We start from the raw sequence: 27,958 nt of genomic DNA on the forward strand, positions 1-27,958 counted from the left end.
TGCATTTGGTCACTTGTTCCAAACATCTTCCTGTGCTCCAAGAAAACATTTTATTGCTAAATTTAGATGATAGCGTTCACTTGTTCAACATCCCAGGTGATAGGTTTTAAAAAAATATATTGTGGAATTTTGGTTAACATTTCCTCTCGTCTGCACCTCCTGCAGAGCTGCTACTGTGGATGGTACAAACCTAAAGACCAGGTAGCTGCAGGATGAAAACATGGCTGCACCCCTTATTCCACCGCCAGGACCTGGCAGCTTCAAGAAGTTTACTTTGGAATCTTTTGCGACTATTGAGCTGCGCATCATTGAGGAGAAGAACAAGAAGCCACCCAAGCAGGACAACAGCTACCGCGACGATGATGACGAGAACAAGCCCAAGCCCAACAGCGACCTGGAGGCTGGGAAGAGCCTGCCCTTCATCTATGGGGACATCCCTAAGGGACTGGTGGCGGTACCACTAGAGGATCTGGACCCATTCTACCTGAAGTCTCAGAGAGTGAGTTTGCAAACACACACACACACACACACACACACACACACACACACACACACACACACACACACACACACACACACACACACACACACACACACATAGTGATGTTATCAACCCACATGTACTAGAGTTGTTTAAACCAAAGGATGTTTCTGACTAGGACTGGGTGTCAAACCTCACTACTTTCTATTAGAATCCAAAATGTAGTAAGAGTATCAAAAGCTTGTGTCAAGCTCAAGTCTTGTTTACTTATTGTTTAAATTACATTTTTTTTCACATTTTCTTTTACAGGCAGCTTGTGGTTGGATAAAGTTGATCTTTTAAGAACTTTGGCCTCTTTTGGTCACTGAAAAAAAAAATGGTGTACAAAGAAAATTATCTATATTTCTCAAGTATTGGCATCACAACATTTGCACAGATACCCAGTCCTATTTACGAATGCTATTTGTCCCTCTAACTCAGGCGTCCAAACTCTCACATTACAACTGTATATGTGCCAAGCATCTCTAATACTAGCGCTATATTGCCAGAATAGGATTACATTGTATTCCATCACAACTCGTCTCTTGTGCCGCTCTTAATTTTGATAGCAAAGTCAGCTGAGGTGTGGTTTTTCCAGATTTGGTCATTTCTGTTTCAGTCATAGTTACTTATTTGCTTGTGTGGCATCTTGATCGATAGCCAAACAAGGACATCATTTAGAACATATTAAGATCAAGATGGTTGTCATTGAAATGGGACGGCAACAGGAACAAAGTGCACATGTGATCCTGGTGATAGTTTCCCCTATAATTGGTCAGCACACACACCAATTTTGATGCTTATGCAGATAGACAGGTGTTCTACTATATGAGTTGAGTCCAAACTAATTAATTTCTCACACAATGGCCAGTAGATGACGTAGCCTCATGACGTAGAGGTGAATCATACTTTATGGCTGGAATTTACTCAGACAAAGAGGAGACGTTGTTTGGTTTGTGACGGTTGGCTTACGCGTGTGCTGTGTTTACAGTTATTTTTAATTTCATGATTAGGTTGCAGGATGTAATTATGTTTTCCTACTTGAAGACCTTTGGGGAGTGTGAGAGTCGTCGAGCTCTCGAGCTGTTGAGTGGGCCGTTGCTGTATCTCCGATGTGCTCGCAGGGCTTTGGGGAAAAGGTCAGAAGCAGTAACTGTTGAAAGACCGTTGTTCCACACGACAGACTTTCCTAATTGCTAAAGAAATTAAACTCGTGGCAGGAGAGAAAAGCGGCAGCAGCAGGCTGAGAGGACTCTGGTTGTCTTCGATGAGACGCGTGTCTCTCTGGGGTTCCTGTCAGCCCTGACGCTCAGTGTGAGGACGGCTGGATGACTTTGAGAGTCCCTGGATATCCCCATCATGTGTCCCTGTCAACCAAAACTCGACTATATTTATGTCAGATCACTGTGTCTTGCTCTTGTCGGACCAGTCGGCCTCTGAATAAAAATAATAAAACCGAGGCCATTACTCCCAGATATTGATGGAGGGCGAAATTAATTCTCAGGAAAGTTCAAAACTTCCTTGAAATTTGCAGCCATTTTGTAAAATCTGAGCCATCTATGCAAGGTAGTGCTTCTGTATTCTGTGTTTAACAGTAGGAACCCTTTTGTTTCTTTAGAAATAAGCAAGAAATATTATCATAAATGGCCATCTTTACTTAGGCATTAATTCATTGCTAAGTGAACTGAGGTCAGTTTAATGCTGCTGTGTTTATAAACAGGACTGAGAGTAAGGCCAAAGTCTTCTACCATGGAAACGTCATTTGGGCTGTATTTGTAACAAAGAATTATGTAACAAAATTGGCATTTCTATTCAAAATGGTCTCCGCCAATCACATATTCTTTTAAATACTGCTGCACTTTTGTGGTGTTGTATAACTCAGTGCCTGTCCACACAGAGTACATTCAAATATAGCAGGTCCTACACACAAGCTTGTGAGAATCTATTTAGTCATCATCATTAGCTCAACGGATTTGTTTGATATTGTGTGTGTGTGTGTGTGTGTGTGTGTGCATTCAGGTACACAGTATCTGTCTCTCCATCTGCTTCTGTCTCGTACCTCCCTGTCTTTACACCGTGCACGCAGACTGTTATGTAACCCTCCAGTCCAGAGCACAAGGAGGAGACACGATTCAGATGACATAAACATTTCCATCGATACGTGGGACTGTTAACAAACTCACTGACTGACACACAACTCACTTTTTCTCCACACACGTCCATGCATTACTGTCACAGATGAATGCGAGTCATGCATGGCTCTTTGTGCATCTTGTGTTTGGCTCCTTGTCTCTGCTGCGCTTATCTCTACCAGCAGTCCCGTCAGCTCTCAGCTTTAGGCAAATCTAATTATGGCCCTCGATCTAGTCTTGTTCTAATGCCAAAGCGAGCCGATTCTTCTTTGGTTCTGGCAGCTTGAGCGGCCGTGACGTCAGATCAGGTGATGGCCTTGGTGGAGGAACGTTGCTCTGTATGTCTTTGTCACCGAGAGGCGGCGGGCCGGTTCTGGATGCATTTCTCTCAGGGGAGGGCGGGGGAATAACTGTAAAGGAAAGCAGTTCATCTTCCTCTTCACAAATGTTCAGTTGTGGCTCCTTTAGATTGTCTCATAGCTGGTACAGAGGGCTGGCAGGCTGGCAGGCTGGCAGGCTGGCGTTCAGCCCTCCCCACTTGGCTGGTGGTCGGAGCAGAGCCATGCCACGCTGAGCTGAGCCAGGCCACATCGAGCCCTGTGTCAATGTACAAGGCCGGCGGAACAGATAATTTTCAAGGAGAAGGTGACGAGAGATAGGGAGGGAGGGAGGGAGGGAGAGATGAAGTGAGGACAGGAATGAAATGGACGACTTGTGCAGGGATGCATGAGCACACTTGCTCTCCTTTTTGCTGTAGCCAGGCTCTCTGAAATGTGTTTTTGCTGGGGGAAGACCTGAAGGTGCAAAAAAAGAGCTTCACAAGATGTGCTAATATTTTTTGTTTCGAGTAAAATCGGGGACATGAAAGCTTTTCCCCACCAGCGATATCTGCTCATCATGACCTCCTTTGTGTGGATTAAAGATGAATAATTACACTGTAATTATTACAGTGATATTATCTCAAAAGTCAAAGATGAAGGACCATGATAAAGTAATGCTAGATAGCGCATTTAATCTTCAAGAACATGATATGTAGATCGTGGTGTAGGGAGCATATCAGCATGTATCCAGATCGTTGCACATAGAAAGTCATATTTTCTCTCACAAATATACCAGACTTTGTGGATGTAAAATGTCAGTAACAGGGAAAACATGAGCAGGTTGGCAGCTAGCACGGCAGCTGAGCCCTATGCCACAGCTGTATTAATGTGTGTGTGTGTGAGACTCTCGGGCCATAAAATGCACTCCATTTACCATTTACCACACGGGTGGAAAGAAGGGGGCTCTTTGAATTGCTGCTGTGGCCCTCGTGGATGCAGATGCTGCAGCCATGCCTGATGGCTGGAGCGTCTGTGTTGAAGCCGCTCTCTCTCCCCCTCTCTCTGCCTCCCGCCCATCCCCCCACCCACCCTCTTCTCCGTCTTCTGCCCAGCTCCCTCGCTCTGGCTCCCTCTGCCCTGCTTCTCCTCAGCCTGCTGCTGCCACAGTTGTTGCCTGCCTGCCTGCTTCATTCGCTCTCCATCTCCCCCGTTTCTCTGCCTTCCCTCTCCTCTCCTCCGCTCTCCTCTTTGCTCAGCTCTGGATTATGAAATTTTCAGTAGCTTTGCAGCAGTTTAGTCATGCGTTAAAAAAAAAAAGACTCCCGGCATATATAGCAGTCATGTGTGTGTGTGTGTGTGTGGATATAAACCTAGCTTGTTAATTTTTGAGCTTCGTGTATTCTGGTTTGTGTGCACATGTGTGTGCTTGTGCATGGGTTTATGTGTATATTTGTCATGCATATGTACACAACATCTGTGTGAAATGGTTGTATTTAACAGAAACATCATGCCACCGGCAACTGGGACACATCCATGTGTGTCATTACGGGTGACCATGGTGCAGACTGGGAATGTTTAAAGTATATTTGAGAGTATTAGCACTTGGGAGAGGCTGCTGCTCTGACCTATAATAGTAACGAGAGAGTAATATCTAGCTTGTACTGGCTTGTTCTGAGTTGTCAAATTAATATCTGGGAGGTCATGTGACAGAACTGTGTCTCGTCCTCCGGGAAGAAAGCCTCCTCGTTTCGGTTCCATGCTCCTCTCTTAAGATGTTTACGTTTCTTGTTCACTACATTTTACACATGCGCCTGATTCATGCCATGCAGTCATGTGACCATGAGGCCTCTTACTGTACGTCTCCCTTCCCATTATTCCTCCTCCTCTTCTCTCTTTTGACTCCACTGTCTCCAGCCTTCAGCAGTGAGTTGGCAGCTCTGCGGGGCTTAATGTAGTGAGGGTTGCCTTGTTAAAAGCACAAGGGCCCATATCACTTCTGCAAATGCACACAGTCTCATTAAAGTTTCATGCAAATTGACATGTTTTATTTAAACAATTACGAAGTTTTTCCACAGAAAGAGGCTTGTCAGCCTTTCTCGGTTTTGCTTGTTTCCTCCGCTTGAAACCACCAAAGCTGTAATGTGCAGGGCGGCGCTGAGTGACTGGGACAACATACCAACATCAGAAACATCCTGGCAGCCATTTTCAATCTGTTCAAATGTGTTCAGATCCTTTTATGTGACAGAACATGCACAACTTACATTATGAGCAAATGCACATATTATCTTTTACATATTATCTACATACGTATATGAGTAATGTATACTGACATATATGTATGCAGAGAAGAAGCTTGCTATATATAAAAATGATGACATTTGTTTTTGAATCAAATGCAGTTGCTTTTGGTAAATGTATTAGTGATCTATACCAATTGTGCATTTGCTGAAATGTGTATTTTTATCTGACTGTTAAGTGATTAATACTCTCTCTCTCTCTCTTTCTCTCTCTCTCTCCTCACAGACATTTATAGTGCTAAATAGAGGGAAGACAATCTTCCGTTTTAGTGCCACATCTGCCTTGTACTTCATAAATCCTTTAAATCCGGTTAGGCGAGTAGCTATTAAAATTTTGATACATGCATATCCTTTGAAATGGTGTCTTAATGGCAAAGACAAAAGAGTTTCCTGTTCATGTGTTTTATTCATGATGATATGTTCTGTCTTTCTGCTCATACTGCAATTGATGTTTCCTGTGACTGTAACCACAGGAGAGGATAAAGACTGGTACGACGTTAGGTCAGAACTAATAGCATGTCAACAATGCTATCGTCAGGCTTTACAGCTACCATGTCCAACGTTAAATGAATGACAGCATAATCTACTTTTACCACAGTTGAGTCACAACTTGAGTCACAGTGAAACGGCAGATAGCATCCGTTATGTGACGCGTATCCAGGACGAGGGAGAAACGGATGAATTAACGCTAGACCTCAGCCATATTCTGAGATCCAAACACACTCCTCCTACCATGATGTAGTTCTGCTAACAACTAACGTTACCGCCCCCGAGCTAATGCTAATGCTAGGTCATCAAAAATATCATAAGTTTAGGATACAGGAAAAGAGCAAAAGAGAGAAGAAGAGCAGGATTTTGATACAAAAACACCAAGCGACAACACATTTTTGTTACAATAAAATCACATATTTATTCGATGCATGTGCTGTATGTTTGTACACACCAGCATTACCTTTATATTCAAAGATTACTTTATTTCAGCTGACATTGTCTCAGTGTATATCTTGTTAATTACGGAAATTACACTACAATGTTATAAAATATCAGAGCATACATTAAGGAAGCAAAAAATATTCAAGAGCAATTCTTGTCCAAACATCCTCAGAACAATAACTTTCAAAATGTGGAAGTATAACAAAAGAAAGATGTAATAATGTGGTGACACATTTTAACAGCATATTTGCTTTCTCCACCTCCCACCATGATAAATGTACATTTATTTGCAATGTAGATATTTGCCCTTTGTGACTGTTGGGGGAAACAGCAATACTGATAACAAAAAGGAACCCCTTCTTTTACTTTGAGCAATGCTTATTATTGCTTTGTCCCTCTATTTAGCTCATTTCCTCCTATTCTTAGCCACAAGCCACAGCTATTACCAACCTCTGGCTTCATGCAGGCTTAAAGCCAACTGAGGCTTTCCTTGTTTCCTCTCTGCACTGAAACACTCGCCGCTTTAAAACATCTTATTGCTTTGTTCATGCCATTGTATTTCCACTAAATATATACCATAAATATTTCATGGGTAAAATAATGGCCCATGTGGTTGCGAGCACACAAAACCAGCTCCTGTTAAGTGCTATGAGAAGGTTTTACGACATTAACACTTTGCATTGAGGGATGTTGAGGTTCACTGGACCACAGACATCACATTAGATACATGCTGAACTGTAGATATTTTCTATTGCTGTTTTACATTTCCAATGAGGTTTGATGAGGTTTGTGATGTTTGTGATTGCTTCTATAATCCATATTTTCCTTAACATGCTCCTCACTCTTTTCAGCATGATCATTATGTGTACTATTTTGACCAACTGTATATTCATGACCTTTAGTGAGCCTCCCGAGTGGTCAAAACAAGTAGAGTAAGTACACATTTAATATATATTCACCCAACACATTAAATGCATGCTAACTGCCAAATGCATCCTGTACTTATCCACATTTTTTAAACAGCCTCAAAGGGTTCAGACTTATAGATGTGAGTGAGCTTTGATTCAGCCTGGTGAACTGATTCTGTCAACATCTCTTTCCTCGCAGGTACACATTCACAGGAATTTATACATTTGAGTCTCTTGTAAAAATCTGCGCACGAGGATTCTGTATAGACGGGTTTACATTCCTTAGAGATCCATGGAACTGGCTGGATTTCATGGTCATTTCGATGGCGTGAGTATTTCTCTTGTGATTCAGATTATAGAAATGAAATCACGTGCACAAATATTGTCATTGTTTTGTTAAAGAGGGTGGGTTAAGAAATTGAGCTTTCTGTGCTACAGATGACTGTTCATCTTTCTGTCTTTCTTGCTTTCCCCTTTCTTTCTGTCTGATAACCCATCTCCTCTGTTTCCTCCATTGATCTGAGATTTTCTCTTTGGGAATTTGAAGGTTTCCATCCGACACTCTGCGGCCTCACTGACAACACCCTCACCTCAATCCCATTCATCCGATTTATCTTCCTCTTGTCATCAAACTCTCCCTCTCATTCACCTTTTCCCTTTCAGTCTGCAACATTCAATTTAAGGCCCAGAGTTCCCCGTCGACTATATATCACCCAGTATTTATAATACAGATTTACCTGCCTCTACATGAGGAAATACATACCCATTACTGATCCCCACCATGTAGAATACATCTCCGTTCTTTGTAGAGCTGTCACATAGCCCATCTGTGTGTGACTTTACCTTTCCACCTCATATCTTCATGTAAATAACAAGCTGTTGTAACTGTGGTTTGATCCTGCAGGTATATAACAGAGTTTGTAAACCTAGGCAATGTCTCAGCTCTGCGCACGTTCAGGGTGTTGAGGGCATTGAAAACTATTTCTGTAATTCCAGGTAAGACAGGATGGGGCGGGGGATGGTTGGGCGGGGTCGGTGTTAGGTGTGTGTGTCTTTCTTTCCTTTTACCTTCCACCCTTCTCCTCAGTGGACAGGCTCTGTGAGTGGCGTCGTTTCCTCCTGGTTCGGTGGTGTTGTGCTCTTGGCGTGTGTGGTTATTGTCATCGTGTTTGTTCTGTGTGTGATCCTTCCCCTGTTTCAGATATGTAACAGAGTTTGTGGACCTGGGCAATGTATCTGCGCTGAGAACATTCAGAGTTCTCCGAGCATTGAAAACTATCTCTGTCATTCCAGGTGAGACTCAGTTTAAACACTAAGGCTGATCCTCTCACCCTTTCTTTTCTACTCACTATTATTATGATTACAATTATGATTTAAGCAACAACAAAAGAATTGGAGACAACCATTTTTTGATTTATTTTTCCTCCAAAATTATCAAAAATGGTACTAATACATTTTTGATAGGCTTTGCAGTCTCCTCTAGGGCCCTCCAAAGTGTCTGCACTCTCTGCTGCCCCAGTAGCACTCTCATTATGAGGCCCGTTTCCAAGGCAGCTGTGTTTCTCTTCGGAAATAGCTTTAACTCACTCCTTTATCACCAGCTTTAACAATATGCAAATGCCCTGTTCTGTAGCAAAGACAACTGTTTGTAGAATCCTCTCATTTTAAGGACAAAAGCAAAAAGAATCAGGTGAATATACATGGTATATTTATCAGCTAAGAATAGATCATAGCTTCTGAAGCTTCAAATTTGCCAGAAATCCTTCAAGTGAAATTAAAAGATCAGTCATTTTGTTGCATATTTACAACTAGTGATTTAATTGGAAATAAAGGATTCCATGTTTTTTGGGATAAAAAACAAACCTTATACTGTACGTTGACGTTCATATGAGAAATGGCATAGCTCTTAGAGAGATCCCACAGAATACAACGATTATTTATGTATGAAGACTGCCAAGCCTAGCTTGTGAACATATCTCTTATGCTGCATGATGCTTTTCAGTCACTTGCTTTTACAATATTAGCCTACCAAGAGCTTGGCTGACAAATGGCATTGAAAGTTTGATTTGCCTTCTTTGTTTTTTAGTTTGATTATTGATTTTCTCTTCATCTCTCTTATTTACGACCTACTTGAATGATGTACTGCACAGAAAAAGAAACCGAGTGCTCACATTGCAGAGGTTGGGGAAGCAGATGGGATGGTTGAATGACCTCTTGACCTTTTTGAGTGACACTGACCACACATCTATCTATCTGTTGATAGAGGACGTGGAACATATGTCGTGCTTACTCAAAAGAACCACCGTGGATGGCTTTTTTTTAACAGCATATTCATTTGGAAATATGGAAAAGGAAATCCTTTAAGTGCAAACAAAAAGGGGATGAAATTTGGATTTGAACTGTATTTAAAGGAATAGTTTGACATTTTTTGATATATGTTTACTCGCTTTCTGGCAGATAGTTAGATAAAAAGATTGATACCACTCATTTCTGGATGGTTAATATGAAGCTATAGCCAGCTGTCGCTTAGCTTAGCTTAGCACAAAGACTGGAAACTTGAAACAGCTAGCCAGCCTATGTCCAAAGGAAAAATCCATCTACCAGCTCCTTTAAGATTCAATAATGAACATCTAGTTTGTTTAATTTGTACAAATACTAAAGCGTCAAAATGTCAGTTACCCTTTTAAAATGGGTTATGTGCCGGACTATATCTTGGCTCCAGAAACACAAAGCACCCTCTAAAGCTTTGAACTGCTGTGTTTACACTTCTGTTTTTGTATGAATTACATACAAACAACATATAGCGCGTTCATTTGTGAGCTTTTGATGTGCTGTTCGGCTGATTTTGTTGCCTTTGGTCAGAGCCAGGCTTAATGTTTCCAGTCTTAATGCTAAGCTAAGCTAACCAACTGCTGGCTGTAGAGAAATGTTTAACAGACAGACAGAAGAGTGGTAACAATCTTCTCATCTAACTCTCTGCCAGAGGGTGAATAAGCGCATTTCTCAAAACGTTGAACTATTCCTTTAACTATTCCAATAATTCATGAAGGACTGTAGCACCGGAGTGGAGAACAATGTAGCTTTTATTAGGAAGCTTTAGTTTGTCTGAGAATAGTTCATGTGCAGGTGAGGGCATGATTTCAGAAGATAAAAACGAGTTATGTGGGCATTTTAATATAACACCACAATTGATATTTTAATATACTTTGTTAATTTATTTTGCTCGATGAAATCCTGTCATGTACTTCTAGATAAGAAAAGTTGCTTTTGATTTCAATGCTTTTCTTAGTTGACTCTGCCAAGCTAATTTAGTTTTTACTTAGATTTTCCAAATGTGTAATCCTTTATAAATAGTTTAGATAAGAAGATACAAGAATGTACAGCTGGTGAAGCCCACTGTACCTGTAGAGAGCACGTTTGAGTTCCTTGTGGACCCACGTAAACACTGCCAGAGCGAGGATGCCTGTTCCAGAAGGTAAAACTATTTTGTCTTAGCGAAGGTGTGAATGAGACAGACTGCAGGGTCATGGCATGGGGAGTCAGTGCTTTCCTAATGACACCTTATACAAGACAGTTCAAGAAAGTGCCCTCACTGGCACTGGCATTGAATAGTTCCTGTTCAGCCTTGGAGTTTAAATGACCTGCATGTGGTTTCCAGCCCCCCTGCCTGTGCCTCTGTCCTTCTCATGGCCCCTCTTTGTGCTGCTGTGCTCTCTTCCTTATGGATTTCCTCTCACTTTTCTACAGTCTTCCCCCTCTTGTTCACTTTGTCCATCATTGGCAATGAAATACAAATTTTCTTCCGTTAAACAGTCTTTTCGATTTGATATCTGTTAGAATATTTTCTGTCGGGACAAATCTGAAAGGAGTGGGAAGGCTCCTAAATATTTCCTGTTTGTTTTGTTTCTAGAGATGTTATGTTTGTAATCTGATGTTTGTCCAAAATGTATTACTACCTATATGTAAAACAATTTAAATATTAAGTTGAATTCATAGATTCCCAACCTTTGTTCAGATTGTAAGCACAGGAAGTCAATAGAATAACAAATAAATGTAAAATCACATAAAAAATGGTTACAAATGTAATAAATATATATTTCATAATTGAATACGAAAGCAGGACAGTTTTGCCACTTCCAGCTTTCAACCTCAATCCAGTCAAAACTGGATATTTCCCAGTGATAGATCCCTTAAAGGGATTAACATATTAGCAGTATTAGTTACAAAATGTTGTAGTAGAAGTAGATACTCTAAAGATTCATACCTGTGGTATCAGCATCTCCTGCATCACTGTGTGGTTTATGTACGTGACTGTCCTCCAGGCCTGAAGACCATTGTGGGCGCTTTGATCCAGTCTGTGAAGAAGCTTTCGGATGTGATGATCCTGACTGTCTTCTGCCTGAGCGTCTTTGCCCTCATTGGTCTCCAGCTCTTCATGGGCAACCTGCGCCACAAGTGTGTAATCTGGCCAATCAACATCACCACCAAGAACTTCGACTGGAAAGAGTACATCATGAACGACAGTAAGTAGAGACCAGGCTTCGCTGATGGTGAGCTGGCGGCGATCTAAGAGTATGAGTCAGCCCATATGCTGGACCGACAAAACAATATGTCATTTTGGCACCGGGTGGACAAAAAGGGTTGGTTTTAAATGAACTGCGCTGAATTAAAAATGTATGTGCAAACTGCAGTCAGAAATTGGTCTGAATGGATGTACAGACCGTTGCAGAATAAACAACTGTGGCTGCGTCAGAATGTGAGCGAAATGACTCATTATGGCTGTTTGTTTATTCCCCAGCCAATTTCTACTTCCTGCCCGGCCAGTTGGATGCTCTTGTCTGTGGGAACAGCTCCGACTCTGGGTGAGTTGCCTTCTCTCCCCTCTTCCGAATGCTGCTGATCCTCACAAAGACCTGCTGTAGCTCCTCTATGTGCCTGAATTCAGATTACATGATAAGTAAATAGTGCTGAGTCATTTTCGGGCTGGGTGCCCCGTTTTCTCTCTCTCTCTCTCTTTTTTTCCTCTTCCGCCACCCCTCAGCCGCTGCCCGGAGGGCTACACATGCATGAAAGCTGGGAGGAATCCAAACTACGGCTACACCAGCTTCGACAGCTTCGGCTGGGCCTTCCTGACTCTCTTCCGACTCATGACACAGGACTTCTGGGAAAACCTTTACATGCTGGTAAAGCTAATGTGTCAAAAAGTTCAGCTTTTTCATAGGAGGCATATACAACATATACAAGTTCTCAAACACCACTGCCTTTAAACAGTCATTTTGCATAGGGATGCTGAAATGATTCGTTCATTAATTGATTGGTCGATCAGTAGAAAAGCAATGAAAGTAAGGGATTTTTATTTTTAAGCAAAAATGCCAAATATTTGCTGGTTCCAGCTCTTCAAATGTGAAATTTGCTGCTTTTGTTTCATCTTTGCTTTATATCACTGCAAATTGAGTAACTTTCAGCTTTACACAGACAAAACAATTTCATTTGATTTCATTTACAATGGCCAAAATCACACAATCTGTCCAACATACAACACCCGCTAGTCCTAGACCTTCCATTCAAGCTATTGGAGGACGTCACATTAGGTTCTCACAACTTGTGATGCTATTTTCATTATTTTTTGACATTTCGATCAACTAAAAACACACTCTATAGATTAATCAATAATTAAAATTGTATTGATTGCTCAGTCATCATTGCAGTTCAGAGCGAGGTAGTAGAACTGCACCTTTCAGACAGAAAATGGTGGATCATTCTGCCTCTAGTTTTTCCCGTGTTCCCACTTTGAAGCACCTCATCTGCATACAGTAGTCAGGCCACTTCTATCCTGTCTGTCAGCCTGTTCCACACAAAGTCTGTGGACACATCCTGCCTCCACATACAGAGTACATGCAGAGTAAAAGGAAGGACGTATGAAATATTAACAGCTCAGGATTACAGTATCAACTGAGGACTTTTTAACCTGCCAACATGGGATTTGTTGTGGGACTAAAAGACAATCATTTTGACTCCTCTTGGAAATGTGTTGTATACACTTCCCATCACTACATGTTAACTACATTCATAATTTATATTTAAGATAAATTCACTTTTCTATCCCAGTAGGCCCTCTCTTTTTTGCTCTGCTCCCTGATGACAATAGAACGGGGAACCAAAGGAGGCCCGTGAACGATCAAATGAAAGTTTGGGATCCTTCTGTTTCACTAAGGACCTATTGAATACTTTTGTGAATAAAACAAAATGAGGAACATTTCTATTTACATGTAGATTCATGAACTAAACCTGCATTACAATGAAGGTTACCATCATCTACTAACAATAAAAAAACACAACATTTTCAAGATTTTTTCAGAATGTTCTCATTTGTTCTGCCGTGCCTCTGCAGCTCAGGCTTCTCACTTACCATCTCTACTGGGGATAGCGTCCCAGTCCATGGAAAGTGTTTGGCTGTGCACTGGCTGGCATAGTGGCATATGGAAAAGTAGGTCAAAATGCATATGTCATGGCTCTCCCTGATGAACAGCACAACCTAGGGCTCATGCCGAGAACCTTAACGAGCACAGGGTACAGGATTATTCCCGTGTGGACCAAGAACAGATGGTTTTGTATCGATTCATCATTGTACGAGATGATAGCCTAACTAATTTCGGCACATTAGCACTCATATAACAGGCATTTATTTGTAGGAAGTCACAGACGTTTACGCTGAGTTGATTTTTTTTTGCACCCAGAAATGCCCAATCAGGCCTTTGTGCCTTTTCTCTTTTCCCCACCAACAGCTGACTCTGTTTATTTCTGATGAGTCACTGTGAAAGATGTGCTTGACTCAGGGGTTTAGGTTAAGTCATGAATGTCTCTGCTGTTCTATCCCCTCTACCCTCACGTCTGCTGCACTGCCTCCCAACAGACGCTGAGGGCGGCAGGGAAGACCTACATGATCTTCTTTGTGTTGGTGATCTTCGTGGGCTCGTTCTACTTGGTGAATCTGATCTTGGCTGTGGTGGCCATGGCCTACGAGGAGCAGAACCAGGCCACCATGGAAGAGGCCCTGCAGAAAGAGGAGGAATTCAAGGCCATGCTGGAGCAGCTCAAGAGACAGCAGGAAGACGCCCAGGTCTGCCCTCTGCAGAACGGAGCACAAAATGATTCCTTAGTCATGTTATGTCTTTGTTCTGACTTTCTTCATGTTTGTTTCTTTGCAGGTGGCTGCAATGGCAACCTCTGCGGGTACAGTGTCGGAGGACGCAGTGGAGGACGATGGAGGAGGGCGTCTGTCGTGCAGTTCCTCTGAGATGTCAAAGCTGAGCTCCAAGAGTGCAAAAGAGCGACGCAATCGTAAGAAGAAGTGGCGGCAGAAAGAGCAGGAGAAGGAGAAAGGCGACAGTGAGAAGTTTGTCAAGTCAGAGTCGGACGACGGCAGCAAGAGGAGCCGCTTCCGTTTCCCTGATAATCGGCTGGGTCGAAAGTCTTCCATTATGAACCAGGTGAGGAGAACAAGGATAATGTGTCTGGATGTGTTAAGCCTTCAGCATCATGTGAAGGGTCAGTTGAAAAACACTTACACAAACATCTATTCAGCTGTTTGAAGTGCAGATCATTTGAAAGTTCCCTGAGTCGTTTTCTCTGGAAATACATCCTATTGAGTTTTTCAGTGTGCTTTTTGAATTCTTTGAGTTCCACACATGGAATTGTACTTACTTCCAGAGCAATTGGTTGCTGGCATAAATCTCACAGACAAAACCCTAAGCAAATAACTATCTGCATGTGTAGATACCACTTATAGTTTAGGTAAACTGACCCTTTAAGCTTTTTGAGGCTCAGTGATAATTACTAGTGTCAAACACAAAAATAAACCAAACAAGATACCATCATATCACAGCCACAGAATTGGAATAGAGATGCTTTTTATCTCTATGAATAAAAAATAAATGTCAGTGAAAGAATGTGGCTTTAAATGTGACTGTGTACGTTTCGACTGTCAGGTCAGGAATATTTTAGATTGAGAGTGCTGCTATTGTACAGTGTGGTGTTGCACAAACTCACTAATAGAGGAGCATATAGTGGCCAGAGATACAGAAACACATGTCCAGGTCCTGAATTATTCACAGTGATTACATGAATGTTTCAAAGGGCGCAATCCTGCAGCTTTGCATAGGCCCCACTAGGGCTCCACTGGCTCTTATAATGTGTTTTACAGCGCAGGATTTACCAAATATGATAAGGCACACTGGCCCTATTAACAGAGGAGTGATGTAAAAAAAAAAGGTGATTCCAATTTAGCTAGCATACTCTGTGTGCAGCTAGAATAATATTCGGATCAATTCTAGCAGCAGCTCAGATTGATGTTGTCACGACTCATGTTCCTCTCCATGTTGTTTCAGCTGCCTGTATCTCTGTCCTCTGTGTTAGGCTATCACTGACCTAATTACGTATTTTCCTCTTGTTTATTAAGTCACATGATTGCTCCAACGGAATATGCCTCCTTAGGGAAAAGCGTCCTGGTTGAATGACATTTCCCACAACCCACAGATGTTGCCTTTCATCATGACCTCCAGAACTGATGACAAACAGCATAAAAATGATGCTGCAATCAATTGTGATTCAGAAACACACTGTGCTACATCAGTCACACGAATGTCTCCTCTCCACATCCTTCTTCTACCCCCAGTCCCTCCTCAGCATACCCGGCTCGCCTTTCCTGTCCCGCCACAACAGCAAGAGCAGCATCTTCAGTTTCAAGGGCCGCAATAAGGACGTGGGCTCGGAGAACGAGTTTGCCGACGACGAACACAGCACGGTGGAGGAGTGCGAGGAGCGCCGGGGCTCCCTGTTCAGCCCTTATCGGCGGAACAGCTACAGTGGCTTTCACGGGAAGAGGAACAGCACGGTGGATTGCAACGGCGTGGTGTCGCTCATCGGCCCTGGGCACGGTGGACGCCTTCTGCCTGAGGTGAAAATAGATAAGGCAGCTACTGACGACAGTGTAAGGAAGTCAATGAGTAGACCTGACTAGGCATGGCCCCCCTCTCGTCCGTTTCTTTTCTTTCTTGCTCTCTATCTTCTACTCTGTCATCTTTGCAAGTTCGTATGTATCTCTTGGCTAAGCGCTCGCGCCTCCCCTCCCCCAGCAATGTATGCTGCCCTCCGACAGTAGACAAAGGATGGAAGAGAAATGGAGAAATAGATAATGTTTTACAGTGAATATACTACAGCCAACCTGATAGTTAGTGAAACTGGGTCTATCAGTGACTTCCAGGCAATTTTGTTGTTTGATTTGAACGATGAATGTTAATGTTTTGAATGTTCATATCAAATTACTTATTGATACATGCACCCTATTCACACTTTTACACAGGCACTAATTAAACAGACATGATACTGTTATTCCTTCATGCATTGGCACCTTAGATTTTGGCACACACATCAAAGCTTGACTAATATGATACAGAACTTCCTGTGTGGTATGTCATCAAGTTCCTGTTTAACACACTCTTGTAATGAAACACACTTTTTGTGAACCAACAGCATATAATGATGAGTTAACATGCTCTAGTGTGTTGATGTGTTCCTCCTCCAGGCATCCAGGTCCTATGCTAGCCTGTGTGGGTAGATCTACAGTAGGAGGCCGAGGAAACAGAGGGGACCAGCACTATAGAGCCACAGACATTTTATCTGCTTCACTTATACAGATACACACGTAACACTCATCATCCTATCAGACCGTAGACATATATAATTCAAGAAAAAAAAGGAGGGCTGCTGTCCTTGTCTGTCTTTACCTTTCTCTGTTTTCCAAAGTCTCCCTGGTCAACATTAGTGAATTAGTTTTGCCTCATTTTACTTAGCATGGTCGATTTAAATCCAAAATTAGAACAAGCATGACATAAACAGTAGAACAATGGCTCTGGTGTCTGTAATTTCCTCTCCTTCTCTTTGACTTGGAGCATGCTCATGCATGACAACTGGATGGATCTGAACTAACTGCCCCCATATGATCTCTTTACAGTGCTCTTGACTTGATGGTTGCAATATAAGTTGTATGGTTTCAAAGTAGGAAGATACAGTAGCACCAATTTGCAAGTATCATTATAATGGCCAGATTTGGGAGACCTTTTTTATATATAACCTAATGATTATATTGCAATGGCAGCAAAGCCTCCATTATTGCATGTCAGGACTGAAAATGCATTCATGCAGAGGCAGTTCTCCTTGCACAATATCGCACAATCCATTTATTATTTAATCGGGATGAGCTAACTACATTCAAACACAATTAGGTCAAGTAGCCCGAGACCACTGCTCCCACTTTGGCTGAGACCTGCATGCATTTACCGCATACACACATCTTCCTTGAAACCAGCATTGATATAGAAAAGATTGAAACATGCCCCCACCCCAAAAATCTGATCATCAACTACTTTTTCCTGCCAATGCTGTTGTGCACTTCCCTCCGCCGGCCACCGGTGATGATTCGGGATGGTGTTCATGTCCTCTCCATGGGTGCTTGATTCGTCCTCTCCCCCTGACAGCCGACTACTGAGGTTGAGGTGAAGAAGAAGCTGTCGGGCTCCCTGATGGTGTCTGTGGACCAGCTCAATACCTCCTTTGGGCGGAAAGAGCGGGCCAACAGTGTCATGAGCGTCATTACCAACACACTAGTGGAGGGTACTGCCACTTTAACCCAGCTATTTAACCTGCTCTCTCATTATTCTTTAACTAGGGCTGCTCTCATTGGTTGATTAGTTTGACATGAATTTCCTGCTTATCTGCTTTGCATATCCAACAGTACCAGATACATACAATGCATACGATTTTGTCTATAATTTGATACCATTTGCATGTGGAATGCTCAAGCACGCAGGTATGTTTGGTTTTGATGTGTGATCCGCGCTATGTCTTCAGAACTGGAGGAGTCTCAGCGAAACTGTCCGCCATGCTGGTATAAGTTTTCTAACACATTCCTGATCTGGGAGTGCTCCCCCAAGTGGATTAAGATCAAGGAGATTGTGAACCAGATTGTCATGGACCCCTTCGTGGACTTAGCCATCACCATCTGTATCGTGCTCAACACCCTCTTCATGGCCATGGAGCACTACCCCATGACCCCCGACTTTGAACACATGCTGTCTGTAGGCAACCTGGTGAGTGGCAAATCTTTTTGTTCAGTTTTTTTTCTGATTCCCCGGTTAAGAATCTCCTCTGCTTCTTCTTTGCAGCTCACAGGGAGCTGTTATTTTTAGGACCGTAATTGGCAGCTCTTTCATTGCTGATTCAGAGTTGAAAGGAAAAAAAAAACATTCTCAAACCCCCTGCTGTTTTCTTGCATCCCTGCATTTCTCATTTCTTCACACACTCATGTTCCCTTGTCTTCTCCTGCTATCTCTCTTTCTCTCCTCTGGTTGTGTTGAGCTGCTGTTTGTTTCAGTGGGACCAGCCTGCCTCTCTGCTGGTTTGCTGACTAGTGGGAGGCCTACATTAATATTTCATGGAGCTTGATCGATGAGCTGCTCTAAAATGGGGCCTGAATCATGGCTTGGATAACGCAACCTGGCCATTTTCACTTTAACATTGAGTAAATCTCAGCTCAAGTTTACTTTTCAGTATCACATTTGTTAATATATGTTGTTCCATTATCCTAAAACGAGATGTGTCACAAATGACACAAGTCTCAATGTGTGGTAGTGTGTGTTTGGATACACACTTTTGGAAAGGTATTAATTTAATCAATAATTAAAGCCATTGTGTGGCACAGGTGGAAATGTGTCTATCACTTTCATGCAATGAGTCATTGTCTTAGACACACAACACACACACACACACACACACACACACACACACACACACACACACACACACACACACACACACACACACGCCTCTTTGAATAATTTGATTTATCCAACTGGTAACACATTAGCATGCAGTTACCATAGGGACAATTTACATGTTTCTTTAACATGTATAATGCACACAACTCAGATAATGGATCTCAATATCTATCACAAATCTCACCACCCATCATATTTCACATTCTCACATCTCTTGTGAAATATGGTGTTGAGCCAAATCCATTTGTTCAAATCTGTTCCCTTTCCAACCTGCCAGGTATTCACAGGGATCTTTGCAGCGGAGATGCTTTTCAAGCTCGTGGCTATGGATCCATATTACTACTTCCAGGAGGCCTGGAACATTTTTGACGGTTTCATTGTGACGCTGAGTTTAGTGGAGCTGGCTCTGGCTGACGTCGAGGGCCTGTCCGTGCTGCGGTCATTCCGATTGGTAAATGCTCATATTCGTTCCTCTCTTAATAAAGAAAGCATGTGGAGTTAGCATTTTAGCATTTGGAATATGCAAATTGTGTTGCTTAGAGTTTACTTGATTCACTGTGTGTGCTTGCAGGCAACATATCTGTATGTTTGTACTGTTTTTACTTCACTGATGTGAAGCAGCAAGCTAGCAAAGCTAAAATGTTGTGTGACTAATTCATATCCCTCGTACTCTTTCCACCCACCCCATTCAGCTGAGAGTGTTTAAGCTGGCAAAGTCATGGCCTACCCTCAACATGCTGATCAAGATCATCGGTAACTCTGTGGGAGCCTTGGGGAACCTGACTCTGGTGCTGGCCATCATCGTCTTCATCTTTGCTGTGGTGGGCATGCAGCTGTTTGGCAAGAGCTACAAAGACTGTGTGTGTAAAATCTCTCTTGACTGTGAGTTGCCCCGCTGGCACATGAATGACTTCTTCCACTCCTTCCTGATCGTCTTCCGGGTGCTGTGCGGTGAATGGATTGAGACCATGTGGGACTGCATGGAGGTGGCGGGTCAGGGCATGTGCCTCCTTGTCTTCATGTTGGTCATGGTTATCGGTAACCTGGTGGTGAGTGTCCAGACTTTAAGGGTGTGCATTTAATCTTTTAGAGTAACAGCAGACTGTTAGCTCTCCAACCCATCTTTAAATAATTATGATGTGGTCAGAGATGGAAAAATTAGCACTCGACATCCAGTTATTGATTTCTCATTTTGTGTCCAAAGGTGTTGAACCTGTTCCTTGCCTTGCTGCTGAGCTCATTCAGTGCTGACAACTTGGCTGCGACAGATGACGACGGTGAGCCCAACAACCTGCAGATATCCGTCAAGCGTTTCAAGATAGGCATTGCATGGATAAAAGTGAAGATGCGGATATTGATGGCCAGTCTGCTGAGGAAACCACAGATGGAAGACGAGCAGAAGCCTTTGGATGACATGTATGACAAGAAGCTGAACTGCATTGCTAACCACACCGGGGTGGACATCAACCGTGACCTGGACTATGCCAAGAATGGTAACGGCACCACCAGCGGTATTGGCAGCAGTGTGGGCAGGTATATGCTCGATGAGGACCACATGTCGTTCATCCACAACCCAAACCTGACCGTCTGCGTGCCGATAGCGGTGGGAGAGTCTGATTTTGAAAACCTCAACACAGAGGACTTCAGCAGCGAGTCAGAAAACGAGAACAGCAAAGAGGTCAGTTCAGACAGGCAATGTCTGCAGCATACTTAACAACAAAACTTAATAAATCATTTATTTTACTTTTAGAATACCAACATGTAGATATTGTTGTTATAATCCTCAACTCCTCTACACCGTGCAATTTCCTCTCTCAGGACAGTAAAGCCATGGGTGTGGCTGGCTACTCTACACTGCTCAGACATTCATATAACTTCATTACTCAATAGAGTCATCTAGTGTCTGGAGCAGGCAGGCAGTGCAGATGAAATGGATATCTGCTGATGTATGTCTTTTGATAGAATGCATTAAGAAAACTTTCAGAGCAGATGATCTGCCATTTCCTGACAGGTCCAGACTGCTCCTCATGAGTCCAGCTTTCTTCATAATTAGCGGTTCCTTAGCCGTGCCGTTAAAACTGATATTTTTCTGAATCACTGAAATGTCTTTCCTTTGTTTCTCCGTGTGTCTGGATCTGTGTCTGTGTGTGCTTATATGTCTGCATCGCTGCAGCTGGATGACACCAGTTCGTCGGAGGGCAGCACTATTGACATCAGGCCAGACGTGGAGGAGGTGGTGGTGGTGGAGCCGGTGGAGGAATACTTGGAACCAGAGGCGTGTTGGACAGATGGTGAGACCACTGCTCCCATGGCACCCATTACCTACACACCATAGCACAGAGACTCCCTTGAGCTCATTGAAAATGATAGGGCAATGACACGGGTAAAGGATAGTTTCTTTATGAAGGATCACTCACCCATGGAGACTCTTATTTATTTATTCCTCAAAAACCCATATATCCATTTAAAGACTTGAATTTGAATTCTAAACACAGGACTGTAACTTATCTAACCATATCAAATGCCGTTTCTCCTCCGTGTGTCCTCAGGATGTGTAGCCAAGTTTAAGTGCTGTGCCGTTGACATTTCTACGGGCTGGTGGAAGAGGTGGTGGTTACTGCGAAAAACCTGCTACCTGATTGTGGAGCATAACTGGTTTGAGACCCTCATCATCTTCATGATCCTCCTCAGTAGCGGTGCCCTGGTAAGGAGGCCTTCTACAGGTCTGTTTATAAAAGCATAAAGCAATATAAAATCCAAACTGGATAAAGATTAATTGAATACCTCTGGTTTACAGCACGCTTTAGGTGAGTGGCAAGACTCTCTCAAACACATGAAACAAACTGGCGCACACACACGTGTTGCGTGACACAGACAAGACACATAAACAGCGTGTCTCAATGCAGGAATCAGGACACCATAGATATCGTAGTTTAACTGTGGAATATTTCACGCAGAAAAGATTCATTTTATTTGTTCGGTAAATCCCCGTTAGCGATCAGCAGTGAGCGGACTGTCGTGCTGTATACAGTTTCATGAGTGGAAGCATATCAATAGGTGTAATATTTCCGTCTTTGTCGTGGCTGACAAATGTTTCCTGTTTCTCTACAGGCCTTTGAGGATGTGTACATCGAGCAGAGGAAGACCGTTCGGATCATTTTGGAATACGCCGACAGGGTTTTCACCTACATCTTCATCCTGGAGATGTTGCTGAAATGGGTCGCCTATGGTTTTGTCAAGTATTTCACCAATGCCTGGTGTTGGCTGGATTTCTTCATTGTGGATGTAAGTCCAGCTCTTGTTTCCTCTATTGTCTGAAGTAGATTAGAGAAGAAGAGCAGTTATTTGGTCTTCCACCACACACTGGTCCAACAGCAACACACTGGTACAAAGATAAACGCAGTCTATTAAGCGGCAGAGCTAAGGCTAATTTCTGCTGTAAGAATTTGTCTTTTGCTTCATTAGATTGGTAATAACCACGTCAGATGCAGTATATGGACGCAGGATATGATGTTGTTATAATGCTAAGTGTTGCCTGTTGGGTGTGGTTAGGTCTGAGTGGTCAGGGTAATAATTGAATATCGGCTTAATGGCCTGTTATTAGGTGAGAGGGCATGTTGCTTACAGTAAGAAGCCTCTTTGTTTGGTTCACTCATGCTATAAGGACAGTGTTTTACAAGACTGAACTTCAGTCTGCCTATTTCAAGAATGAGTCAATCAATAACCAAGCTCATTGATTACAACCATATTACAATATTCAAGTCATGCTCAGAGTTAAAGGTCTGTGTCTCTGACCTGTAAGATGTTGGATATGTGCCTATGTCCTCTCTCTCTGTGTACTTCTCTGCTCCTTGTGTCATTCAAGATTGAAAGACTGGAATAGGAAAAATTCTTCATTCTATTCTTTGTTAGTTATATATATATATCACCACGTTTTAATCTTATTTTGACTATTTTCAGACAACATAACCTTAGACTGGAAACAATTAGAGGACCATTTTTGTAGCTATGAGCTTAAAGCAGTTGTATTTTACATAAATGCTGGCAAAATTGGGATAGAATAAGAATTTCCCTGATTGCTGTCTTTCTCCTTGAACTAACCGCCTCTCCGCAGTGTCCAACACCTCAGCCAATACCCATGAATGGACTCCTATCAATGGCCAGAGGTTGCCATGTTGATGTATTATAAGCTCCTTTATCCCAGACTCCATGCAGCAAACATGCATTCATTTATTACACACCATAGACAATGTACATTTTATTTTCTACATTCACGCATTTCGATATTTTAGTGTTTTTTAAGGCCTACAATAACACAGTCGTTTATTAAGACTTCCGAACGATTCAGTACGCAGCTATTTTTAAACCATATTGTCACGGCTGACACATACAGCACACATAGAGCCAGTAGCAAATAAGAAACACAGCACCCTTTGCTGATTCTGGTTATTGCCATTGTAGAATCCCTGCCTGTAAGCGTGTTGTCAAGCCCAACACTTGGGACAGTGCAGGGCGCCACGTTTCCCAAGTTGTGAACATGTTACGGAGAGTGACAACCCTCCTCGCCTCCTCCCCTCTTTCCCTGTTCTCCTTTCATTCCCTCTTGAAAGTGTAACCTCAGGTATGTGGTGACATTGTGCTGAGATGTAATGATGGTGGGTGACAGGCGGCCGCCGGTAAGTTTGGTCTTCACTAGCGCTCCCCCTCCAAAAAAAAAGCAAAAGACTTGTGCTTGATGAGTCTGGGTTGTGTTGTGGCCTGACTGCCTCTCTGCTATCCTGTGTTGTGAAATCATTGCCATGGACTCAGAAGGGGGGAGGGGGGGGGGGGGGGGGGCACCATCATTAGACCGGCCTGTATTTTCTCTGATTGTGGATGTGCCTGACTCTTTGTGTGAGTGTGTTCCTCCTCATTGCCCTTGTGTTTCTGTATTTTCTGTTACCCATTTGATTATGGCACATTGTAACGTCAGAGAGTGTGTCGTTCAGTTTACAGCATAGCTACTGGAGAACACAACCAGATATTTGCAAAGTAATATATTTTCAATGTTTTGCTTACATTGTAGGAATATAGGAATATATAGGAGTATTCATACCATAGATGGAACAGTCCATATGAATCTTATATTGGCTGTTTAAATCGACAAAATAGCTAGGGTAGTTTAATAGTGGTACTGAGGTGTGTGTTTGTGAACGTGATAGGTGTCATACTCCATTCATCTTTCTTTTTCACTCAGATTATTATCATTGTTTTGTTGTGTTTTTTCCTTTTATTTTATTTTGGTTTGTTTCTGTTTGGTCTGTGCTGTCGTCATCATGGGATCACAGCCCCAGATGTCATTGGCCTTGCCTTGCAGAGCTCTGTGAGAAGGACGTTGAGGCGCTGAGATCACTACCACACAGCTGGCCCAGCGGGGGGCCAGAGGCCAGGCCCCCCCTAAGGGGGGCTTTCCAAGGGGTCAGGCTGAAGGTGACAATTACCCCAAACACTGTAGCGTAGATCAAGGCAAAATCTTTATTTTACTGTCTCCCACCTGCGCAGCTGCAAACTTATTCGAGAGGCAAGGTTATTGATTTAAATTAGCGCTTTGTGCCAAAGAGTAAGTACTTGGAGAAATCTTAACAACATCTAATTAAAGCCCTGTCCAGGGCATCCTGGACCCGATGAACATTCACATGTACAGTAAGAAGTCTGAATCCATGCTGCCACATAGTTTTGATGCATCCCACCCTTAGATGGTTGAAAAGTCGGTCTCTTTTAATTCACGTGGATAATGGCATCAGTCAAAATGAAGATTTTGCCTGTTACAAACCTCCCTCCGTGACTTTGGTAAGCTTTGGATGTTGTGTACTTCTTGCGGTGAGTTTGACCGGTTGGTGTCGGTGGCTGGTTGGAGGTGCTCACATGTGTTCACTGTTGATATTTTTCCTTATTTGTAAGGAACTGGTACTCCCCCTGTTTAAGCCCTCCAGCATCCAGAATGGGATTGCAGTGAAGAAAAAAAAATGAAAAGACTTCGTGAGGATGCAGTTCCTGTGATCATGCACTGATTCTTGAACAAGCTAATTTCTCTCTATTTGACCTAATTCTAAATAACTGCCCAATCTTGCATTTTGCATCTAGATTAACCTGCATTCAGCCAAAGAATCCTTCATTACAAAGCTTCCCTGTGCAGCAGACAGTCTGTAATGGCCGTCTTAACACACTTGAGGTGACTTCATCAAGGCTACTTTCTTCCTGCACTTCTAACAACACCTTGAAGAACATTAGCGCAGTTTATTGAGCGCAATCCCCATCGTCCATTTCCTCTATTGTTAACAATGCAATTCTGTATTCTGTTCAAACCATAACTCCTAAATTGACATTGATTTATTATGGCGATAAGAGTATTGCATATTTACTATGTTGCAGTGAATGGTACTATATACAGTTTTGGGAATGAATGACATTATGTAAGGACTTAGTGAGTGTTTTTAACTAATGATAACACACTAGGAAGTGTTCTTTGGCTGCAGCAAGGCCTCTGTGGCTGCTGCCGGATGTGAGAGGGGCTGCACCAGTTTCTTTGAGGTTGTGTGCTGTTATTGTTAACTGTTTGTAACTCGACTGTGTATTTTTGTCCTTTCAGTGCCATCAAGTGCTCATAACTATATCCGGTGTGCCCTTAACCTCCATCCCTGTTTCTTGTGCGTGGTTCATGTGACTGTGGCTCTCCTACTTGACTCTAAATGTTGTGTGACAACTTGATTTGATGTCTGAGAAAGAAAATGACAAAATGACACACTTGCACATGTTTACTTGTATTCTTTCTCTTAGGTTCCATTAGTTTGTCTGTCTTAAATTATATGGGATTTTATGCTTCAGCCCAAGAGCGACATGGAGAGACAATGTTAGAGGGGCAAGGGTAAGGCTCTCAAGTCTGTTGGGTTTTTATCAGCTTCTACAGGTTAAACTCTCTCCTTCCCTCCCTCCCCAACTCCTCTTCCTCTGCTTTCCCAGTCCCTTCACTTGTATTTTTACTAAATCATGTAGCACTCTTTTCTGCCTAATGTACCCTCTATTTGAGTCTTATGTCTCTTATCTCCTCTCTTTCTCTCTCAACCACACATTTTCTTGCAGGTACAAAGGACTTTTCACTTCCTCGTCAACTGCCCCAAATAACAGACAAACCCTATGCCTATGCCCTATCCCCATGGCGCACTGCTACTAAAAATACTACACACATAAGACCTATACTAAACATTTACCTTCTCTCAGTGTATATACATGTATAAATGCAATATTATACATGCATATACATGCATAGATTTATGTGTGTATGTCAAGCAACTCTCCGCCTATGCCAGGGCCGTCTCTTATCCCGAGTGAATATTCTCACTTCTAACAGTTTGGAACCTCTTTTGCTTCTCTGTTTTTGTGTAGGTGTCTATAGTCAGCCTTGTAGCTAATGCGCTGGGCTACTCCGATCTAGGGCCCATTAAATCACTCAGGACACTAAGGGCCTTGAGACCCCTCAGAGCCTTGTCACGTTTTGAAGGGATGAGGGTAAGATCCAAAGCTAAGCAGCTGATCCTTCCGCATGCCCATTCAACAGTTTAAAGCATGCTAGAACTGATCTAAAAAACAAACTAAGAGGACAAATAACTCCAAAATTTGGGGGGGATTGTTTTTACCACCAGGAAATGAAAGCTAATAAGTCACCTTTCCATGCGCAACCCTGTACCATGCTTTTCTTAGAGCGAAGGAACAAGTCATGATGCAGCTGAGAGACTGAGTAAAGTAACAGAAAAGTTGTATTGCCAGCAGAACAACGTACATTTCAATTGAATTTCTTAAACAAAAAAAAAATATTCAGAAATTGATTTGTGTCATAATAAAAATTACCCAAAGTGCAATAGAAATATTTTTTTCACAAAGCTGCCTCATCACATAAGTGACAAACTTACTTTGTTTCTCCTTGATTGGCCAAAGTGAATGCGAAATTGGTCAAAGCGAAGCAAACTTACAAGTCATTTCATATAGCATTCAAATCAACAGTTAGCTCTTCATTTGGCCTGATTCTCAACCACTGCTATTAGTTAAGACTCCCCCCCTTCCCCCTTCACATGACCCCCCCCCCCCCCCCCCCCCCCCCCCGCTCCCATAACCCCCAACCCTCCCCTCCCCAGCTCACATCAAACCCCAATGCATCTGGCATTGAGAACAACCAGCAGGAACCAGGGAACTGCAGGACACCAAAACCTCTGCCCAACCAGTCACACCATAACTCTGCATGCAGGACGGCTGCCAAACAACCACTCAGAGGAATCTGTCCCACTCGTAATAGATGTGGTTTACAGAGCCGAAATCACTTGCGACCCCTGGTTGCTTCAGCTGTCTCTTCCTAAAATATCTGATTGGTTATCTTTGTGACTGGTGGTAGCAATAGGTTGCACCTGGTTGTTGTCACCCTTAGTCCCCCCTGTCTCTTTCTCTCTCTCTCTCTAACGCTCTTGATCTTCTTCTCTTTTACTACTCACTACTCTTGGACTGGTTTCCTAGTCTTCTAGTTTGAGCTTCTTCTCTTCACCTCTGCCCCTCCATAACCTCCCCCTCAGCCCCACATGTGCAGCAACCACGCCTCCCCACCCTTCCCTCTCCTCTTCTTCCACACCCTGTTATCCCTCCACTACTCACTCCACCTCGATACGGTTCGGCCGGGCCGGACCGCTGGAGGGTCACCACACTGTCCTGCTTGTCCAGGATCTTTCTACTTCAGGGACTGAGACAGAAACCACACTCTCACAGTGTTGTGGCTTTGGGAGGAAAATATTTGTTGAGCTTCTGCCACCTGCAGCACTTTGGGTCGTACCATCTGACCGATGGATCTGCTAACAGTCCATTCTGGTGGCAGGTTATTGCTGTAAAGTCATTCATCAATATTAAACACTTAATGTATAATCTTTCCTTTGGGAATGCAGGCAGAAGCTTTGCAAATATGCAAGGCTGCCATTTCACTCAAGGCATTAATGCTG

The 27,958-nt window shown here is 42.8% G+C and overlaps 1 protein-coding gene across 6 annotated transcripts in view; it reads left to right on the forward strand.

The window, feature by feature from the left end:
• Positions 1-220: 220 nt before the first annotated feature.
• Positions 221-27,958, forward strand: part of scn8aa (sodium channel, voltage gated, type VIII, alpha subunit a) — a 33,758-nt gene continuing 6,020 nt past the window's right edge. Inside the window, exons 1-20 of one of the 6 annotated variants that reach the window (XM_076095264.1) lie at positions 221-499; positions 5,496-5,614; positions 7,045-7,134; positions 7,310-7,438; positions 8,015-8,106; positions 11,433-11,633; positions 11,909-11,972; positions 12,152-12,293; positions 14,024-14,230; positions 14,319-14,600; positions 15,785-16,099; positions 17,646-17,781; positions 18,019-18,257; positions 19,222-19,395; positions 19,637-19,993; positions 20,149-20,622; positions 21,118-21,235; positions 21,494-21,648; positions 22,056-22,229; positions 26,367-26,489. In XM_076095264.1, the coding sequence (XP_075951379.1) occupies positions 221-499; positions 5,496-5,614; positions 7,045-7,134; positions 7,310-7,438; positions 8,015-8,106; positions 11,433-11,633; positions 11,909-11,972; positions 12,152-12,293; positions 14,024-14,230; positions 14,319-14,600; positions 15,785-16,099; positions 17,646-17,781; positions 18,019-18,257; positions 19,222-19,395; positions 19,637-19,993; positions 20,149-20,622; positions 21,118-21,235; positions 21,494-21,648; positions 22,056-22,229; positions 26,367-26,489 (3,870 nt within the window). Of the gene's footprint in view, positions 500-5,495; positions 5,615-7,044; positions 7,135-7,309; positions 7,439-8,014; positions 8,107-8,311; positions 8,404-11,432; positions 11,634-11,908; positions 11,973-12,151; positions 12,294-14,023; positions 14,231-14,318; positions 14,601-15,784; positions 16,100-17,645; positions 17,782-18,018; positions 18,258-19,221; positions 19,396-19,636; positions 19,994-20,148; positions 20,623-21,117; positions 21,236-21,493; positions 21,649-22,055; positions 22,230-26,366; positions 26,490-27,958 lie in introns of all 6 variants that reach the window. The other 5 variants (XM_076095266.1, XM_076095263.1, XM_076095265.1 and 2 more) reach the window with 5 other exon arrangements.

Source organism: Anarhichas minor, unplaced genomic scaffold (genome assembly GCF_050575085.1).
Source record: "Anarhichas minor isolate MPS153535 unplaced genomic scaffold, ASM5057508v1 ptg000003l, whole genome shotgun sequence".
Lineage (NCBI taxonomy): Eukaryota > Metazoa > Chordata > Actinopteri > Perciformes > Anarhichadidae > Anarhichas > Anarhichas minor.